This window comes from Phoenix dactylifera, chromosome 18 (genome assembly GCF_051530095.1).
Source record: "Phoenix dactylifera cultivar Ajwa chromosome 18, Ajwa_hap1_PhDact_Kaust_v1.1, whole genome shotgun sequence".
Taxonomy (NCBI): domain Eukaryota; kingdom Viridiplantae; phylum Streptophyta; class Magnoliopsida; order Arecales; family Arecaceae; genus Phoenix; species Phoenix dactylifera.
This window is the reverse complement of record NC_143207.1, coordinates 14,418,829-14,425,745: the sequence shown is the minus strand read 5'-3', so window position 1 is coordinate 14,425,745 and position 6,917 is coordinate 14,418,829. Positions and strand designations below refer to the sequence as shown.

Here is a 6,917-nt window from a genome sequence, read left to right as displayed (position 1 = left end):
AACTAATGTGAGCAGTTAAGAGGAGCCACTTATAAATATCAGGTTATAACAATAGCACGGATCTTTTATGATCATCGGAATAATAAAATTTTTATCGTTATTTACTGGTTGAATTTTATATTTATCTTAAGTATCCTATAGCTTAGTTTGCAATCTAGTCACCACCACCGTTACTTCATTTGCATAAATAGGATTTTATAGCGAAAGTTTTTGAAGATTCAAGATGGTAGAACCCACAATTTCTTTAGTCTTTAAGGTGAGAACCAACAGCAATACTTCCCATGTACCATGCTTCCACCTACCTCCATGAGTATATTAACTATCCATCATAATGATTGCGTTATCTCAAATAAAAGCACTGACTGGCTTTGTTCACCGCTACCGCATGGAGGCAAGCTGAAAAACTCATGTCCTTTGGATTTGTATTAGGGGCACGCGCCAAGCGGCCCACGAAGGAGACGTTGAACTGGACGAGCCTCCGGAGGTAGAGGTCAGGGATCTCGCCGGAGAGCCAGTTGCTGTCGAGGTACAGCGTCCTGAGGCGCGTGAGGGTGTCGAACGCAGGCGAGATCCCGCCGGTGAAGTCGTTGCTGGCGAGGTTGAGAAGGAAGAGCTTTCCGAGGGAGAACAAGCCGGCGGGGATCCTGCCGCAGAAACGGTTCCCATGGGAATAGACGCTCCGGATCTCCATGCAGCCGGCGAGGTCCGGCGGGAGGGGGCTGGAGAGGGCGTTGAAGCGGAGGTACACCGACCGAAGCGCCGTGAGGTTGCCGAGGGACCCAGCCGGGAATTGGCCCATGAGGCCGGAGCCCGGGAGGAGCACGGTGACGCGGCCGCCGTCGCACTTCACGCCCAGCCACGAGCACGGAGTCGCCGCCGCGTTCCACGGCAGCGCCGCCCGTCCTCCATGTTCACTTCTTGACCTTTTCTCCTCCTAATTTGCAGGGAGTCCGGTCCCGTTGCGCGTTGGAGACCGACTCTCTAATGTTCCGCTCTCAGTCTGCCCTTATCAACGCCGTCCATTTCGTGGACCCTCCCGTCCGGTTTGTCTAGGATGTGACGTGGCAACGGATAGCGAAATGATGGAAGACGGTGGCTCGTGGCGGCGTTCCAGTGGAAAGCGCGGTTGACGGCGTCGGGTTAGGGGGCGGCGGGAAAATGTCGCCAATTGGTTCAACGACCTCAGGACACGCGGACTCGCTGGGAAAAGATCCTGACCCAATTAACTCCACTACACTTTAAACCGATGAATTGTCCCAAGCAAGCAATTCTTTGGGGAATCTTAATTTGGATCCTAACGTTATATGCCATTAATAAACAACTCAGCAATAGAGCGTTGGAGGGTAACACCCCTTGCTTCATCCAGTCCATGATCAGTGGCGGCATGGCCTTTCAGGCTAAGTACATATTCAAAAAAGCTAATGGGGCCGTGGACTGGATGACTTTGAACATAGCTAGTCACTTCGGGGGGTCCCCAGTGGGTTGGGAAGAAAAAGTTGCATAGAACGCTTCGTGATTTGTTATTTTCTGATCTTTTTGAATATATTCGTACTAGAACTGTATAAATCATCCAGGACCTAAATTTGGAGGTCACAAATTTGTACAACCCGGCCATGCCTAACATTTATCCAACAAACAAAGATACAGTTAAATAAAACCTTTGTCATCAATGGCTGATATTGGACGATACTAACCAGAAAAATTATATTCCAAAGAAAAAAATCTGGTGCAGGTTTGAATTGGGCTAATGGCCATTAATTTCGTTATGGTGTCAAATAAAAGTATAACAAGGGAAATGGAAACAAGCTCTAGATCCTAGAGATGCAGGATAAAGGGGAGAAAGCGAAAAAAAAACTTGAAAGAGAGGCTTCCTCACCCCCAGTTGGAACAAACACATAAAATAGTTGTACTACAACAACAACACCACAGCCTTCACTTGCTTCTAATCATGTGTAATGCTTGGACCTCCATAATGCCATTCAGTGAATCCGCTATCACTATTTTGCCATTCCTCAAGTCCTCCTCTAAGAGACATTCTTGGATCGCTGTCGCCATCCTCGTCACAGCTGCTGGGTTTCCACTGTTCCACCAAGGAAGCCAGCTTGTTTACGACATGGCTCATGTCTGGCCTTTGAGAAGGCTCGCGGGCTGTACAGTATCGTGCAAGTTCTGCTACTTCCCATAGGCTTATTAGATCTTCTTCATCAAGATCGAGAGTTGGATCTGGAGATGACTTCAAAAAGTTTTTCTTGTCGAGGATATTTCTTCGGAAGACATGCACCAGATTGGTGTCTTCATCAGGGCGGGTGTCATCGAGCACCCTCTCTCCAGTAGTTAGTTCCATTAATATAACTCCAAACGCATAAACATCAATCTTGGTTGTCACTTTTCCTGTGACTGCAAGAAAACCATCATGTAAACCCATCATGATATTATTCATGGCATGTAATTGCAGATGATCAACATGGTCAAAATACATAAATAGCAGCGACAATGTCATGACTTAAACCACGAAATAAAGCCTACTATACCAACTAGAATAGAATGGTCTCTCTTCGCATCATGCAAGCCAGAGACGTAAGTATGTATATGCACGTTAGGTGAGCATGCGAATGGGTGATGCAGTTTACATGAAACAAGTTTGAATTCAAGGGACTCAGAACTGCATTGACTAGTTATCCAGAGCAACCAAGTAAGTGTTTGAATCAATCTCTTGAGTATAATTAGTACACGATTTAGAAGTTTTAGATGAGTTGAAGGATATATAGTCATACTTGGGAGTTGATATATTGATTATAAAGTATTTCTAACGTCAGTTCTAGCCTATTCTTTAATTTCAGGGTGATGAGTTTTGGGCAGTAAACTTTGAGAACAATCATGCCTACTTGGTCAAACTACAGTGCCTTGAAACTGCTACAGAAGAACAGAAAACAAGAAGACACGCATATATTAATTTGTTTAGTATCTGTAAGATCTTACAGCAATAAAATAGTAAAGCAGACAACATGGATAAGATTATTATGTTCCTTCAGATTGAGAGAAACATACTGTTAATTATTCTATAATGATGTTACCACTTATCAAAATAACGTTGATTGCGTTCATTTGCCAATTCCTTTAGAAAATTTTCCAGGTCGTTTTGTTGGCTCTTGATGCGACAACTCTTAACTCTAGGAGCAAACTTATGGGATTACATACAAGACAAATATTTGTAGGACATGGATGAAGCTAAATAGGGAAGAGTATAGTGACATGAAAGAAGAGCATATCACAAGCAACACATCAAAAACTTCAATAAATCTACTTATGAGGATCAATAACAAGAAGGGTATAAAAAATGATAATCAAAATTTTACTACAACGTACGTAATCCTACAATTTTTTTTCCTTCCAAGGAGATCGTTAACAAACTCCATGGTTACTGGAATGCCAAATCTTTCGAACCCGAGAATAAGGCACAAAGAGAACAAGAACTGCAGCATTTTTTACTCAATGTGGTCTTATGATAATAATTATTGATTTGTTAGAGCTGGTTAGTAGCTCAATTCTAGGATGCCTACATTGAGATGGAGTCTATGCAAATTAAAGTGGTTCACAAGATTGGAGAGACTGATGCTGTCAAAACAAAACTAACTAGTTGTTGAGTCAAGAAGCAACTTCTATAAGTCTCCCTGTATTTAATCCAGTGTGCAGGAAACAACAGAAAGCAAAGAACCAGCAAATTTTGCTGGAACAGATAGAATGCATTCAAACACTATCTTATGGAATTAAGGATCAAAAACAAAATACTTACTCGCATACTCAGGCGCGAGATATCCGAACGTGCCGGCCAGCCGAGTCATCATCGACTTCTGCCTGTCTACTGCAAGCTTAACCAATCCAAAATCTGAAACCTTAGCTCGCTTGTCATTGTCCAGTAGTATATTGGAAGGCTTCAGGTCCCTATGGATGAAGCTCTCCTGGGCCATGCTGTGAAGGTATTCCACCCCTCTAGCCACATCCAGAGCTATAACCAGCCGCTGCTTCCAAGTAAGAGGAGAGAACCCAGTCTCACTATGATCAAACAAGTGCTGCTCCAAGGTACCCCCCGGCATGTATTCATAGATCAATAGCTTCTCATCACCATCGTCGCAGTAACCTAGAAGGGCAACCAAGTGCCTGTGCCTTACTTTCTGCAGCACATCAATCTCTGCTCTGAACTCTTCATTCCCCTTCTTACCCATCAAGCCAGCCCTGTTCCTCTTCACAGCGATCGCCGTCGCATTCAGCTGCCCTTTGTAGACATCTCCGAATCCACCCCTTCCTATAATGTTGTCTTCGCTAAAATCTTTTGTGGCGCTACGAACGGCCTGTATCGGCATGTACATGCCTTGCGGGTCGACTGTACTCCCAGTGCTGCTTTGAGTGTGCCCTCCATTCCAGCCTCCATCTTTTGAATTCATTCCCATCATTCCTATCTTCACCAATTCTGGCTCATCCTGAAGGTTTTGTGAGGAGACCCTCCCAAATTTCTTGTGCTTCCTTCGATGATTAATATAGTAAAACAAAGCAGCTGCCGAGCACCCTATAACAATTAAGACAGCTATAACTATCCCTGCGATTTTAGCAGAATCTCCTCCGGAAGAACCCACTTCTTTGCCGATATTGGGGTTGCCATCTACGTTCAGCACCACGCCCTGGGGGAATTTCGGTATTTTTCCTGTTAGGTTGTTGTTGGCGACGTCGACAAGCGTCAGTTTTTGCAGCTTGGTCAAGCTATCAGGTATGCGGCCGGAAAGACTGTTGTTGCTCAGAAGCAGCTTCTGCAAGGAGGCGAAGTCGGCAATGGCGGGAGAGATGGACCCTGGATAATGCCGGTTTGCGAAGTTGAGGACCACGATTTCCTGGCCAGAGCAGGTCACGCCTTGCCAACTTTTACAGGGGTCGTTCCCCTCCCAGGATTCTGCGAGGTCCGCCGGGTAGCCGAAGCCCGCCGCGACTTCTAGCAGCTTCGTCACTCTCGGGTCGCACTGCTCCGTCGCGCCGCCGACGCAGAATTTGTTGCCCGTTTCGACGTCGGCCTTCACTCCGCCGGCGAACTTAGGGACGGGCCCCTGGAGCTTGTTGTTTGATAAGGTGACAAGCTTGAGAGTGGTGGCCGAGGTCAGGGACGAGGGGACGACTCCGGTGAGTGCGTTGTCTCGTGCATTGAACTCGCTCAAGGAGGCGAGCTTCGAGAGATCCGGGATGGGCCCTGTGAACCCATTTGACTGCAGCCAGACTACAGACAGCTGGGTCATCCATGCGATCACGTCGATGCTCCCGGTAAGCTGGAGGCCATCCAGCTGATTGTTGAGTACGAGAGACTGGATGTTGGATCCCTTGAAGGACGCCGGAATCTCGCCTTTCATGGTGTTGTAGGAAAGTGACAGCATCTGCAATTTGGGCATCTTGCCGAAGAAATCCGGGATGTTGCCGGTGACGCCGGCCTTGGAGGCGGAGAATCGCACGAGATTCTCACACCTGGAGACGTCATCCGGAATGGACCACGGCTTGAACGGGTTCCTGTCGAGCGTCACGAATTGGAGCCTCGTGAGGCCGGAGAAGAAATCGGCAGGCATGGCGGTGAAGGCATTGCCGTCGATGTCGACGCTCTCGAGGCTGGCGAGATTGGCGAGGGAGGGGAGATCACCTCTGATCTGGTTTCCCTGGAGCTGGAGGGATTTTAGGGAGGATAGCTTGGAGATGGAGCCTGAGAGCCCGCCGGAGACCCCCTTGGACTTGAGGTTGATTCCGACGACGCTCCCGCCTTCGCAGCTGACCCCGGGCCAGCTGCATGGATCGCCATTGGTGGACTTCCAGTCGGGGACGTTCAGGCTCTTGGCGATATCCTGCATGGCTTCGCCGTCATTGGAGAGAGAGGGAGAAGGGAAGAGAAAGAGGAGGAGGAGCAGAGGGAATGGAGAGGGGCTCTTTTCCTTCCCCATTGTGAAGGCATGGGGAGGGGGAGGGGGGGGGAGAGAGAGAGGAAATAATGGCTTCGCTCGTGGTATGTTTTCGTGGATGGAAGATCGGAGAGAAGACCAAAGAACGGCGGGTGAGGCGGAGAGATGGGCGGACCTTCTCTCATCTGAAATACGTACCATGCATGATGATGTACGGCTGCTAGGATTCCTGCAACAGGTGGGTAAAGTTTTTTTTTTTTTTTTTTTAATGTGAAAACGGTAATATCATGTATAACGTATACAGATACCGCCACAAAAATCAAAAAATAAAACATCACGAAGAGCACTCGGCAACTCCACCTCTCCCATCCAAAGATGGTCTCCAGAGTGGTTGGCAACAAAGGACGCCACCTTCTTCACATGGACCTCTACTTCGGTCACAGGCGTTTGAGATCATGCCCTCTTCAGATGGATCTTTGACAGCTCGGGATACCTGGGGTTCCCTCTCTACTCAGGCAACTCCTCAGATGGTGTTCTTCACCTGGAAACCTCCACCTTCGAGTTTCCTCAAGGTCAATTTCGACGGATCGGTACTAGATGGAGGCGAGCAAGGTGGTGCGGGCTTTATGATAAAGGACCTGCACTCCAGGATGGTGGCAGTAGGTGGCTGCCAATTGTTCGGCACGTCGATTCCAAGGGTAGAGCTGCGAGAGGCCTCGGCCGGTCTTCGACATGCGAGGACGATTCAGCCACAGTTATCGGATGGATCCAGGAGAGGCTGAGGGGTGTGAGCACAGACCACCTCTTGGTTCAGGATATAGGGATGATACGAGGGATGGGGTGGCCGTCGAGGCCAAATATATATTTAGAGAAGCCAATGGGGCGGCCGACTGGGTGGCTACCTTTGCGGCTCACTACTTAGGGTACACCCTCTGGGCGGAGGAGGGGGAGTTGCCATTGGCACTCCGCGAGTTAGTGTTTTTGAAATTTATT

At 47.9% G+C, this 6,917-nt stretch overlaps 1 protein-coding gene across 1 annotated transcript; it reads right to left on the bottom strand.

Moving 5' to 3' along the window:
- Positions 1-1,881: 1,881 nt before the first annotated feature.
- LOC108511658 (receptor protein kinase WSS1-like) lies at positions 1,882-6,012 on the bottom strand. The gene is made up of 2 exons (XM_017845235.5): positions 3,794-6,012; positions 1,882-2,397 (listed from the first exon to the last, which is right to left on the bottom strand). The coding sequence occupies exons 1-2, from the start codon at positions 5,964-5,966 to the stop codon at positions 1,943-1,945; spliced, it is 2,628 nt and encodes an 875-aa protein (XP_017700724.4). The 5' UTR covers positions 5,967-6,012; the 3' UTR covers positions 1,882-1,942.
- Positions 6,013-6,917: the final 905 nt, after the last annotated feature.

What these genes read in the sequence shown, in the direction of transcription:
- LOC108511658 (XM_017845235.5), bottom strand. Translation starts at nt 5,966, where the DNA reads ATGGGGAAGGAAAAGAGCCCCTCTCCATTCCCTCTGCTCCTCCTCCTC. An exon ending in TCTCGCGCCTGAGTATGCGA is followed by an intron (nt 2,398 to 3,793) that starts GTAAGTATTTTG and finishes GTTTTCTTGCAG; the next exon opens with TCACAGGAAAAGTGACAACC.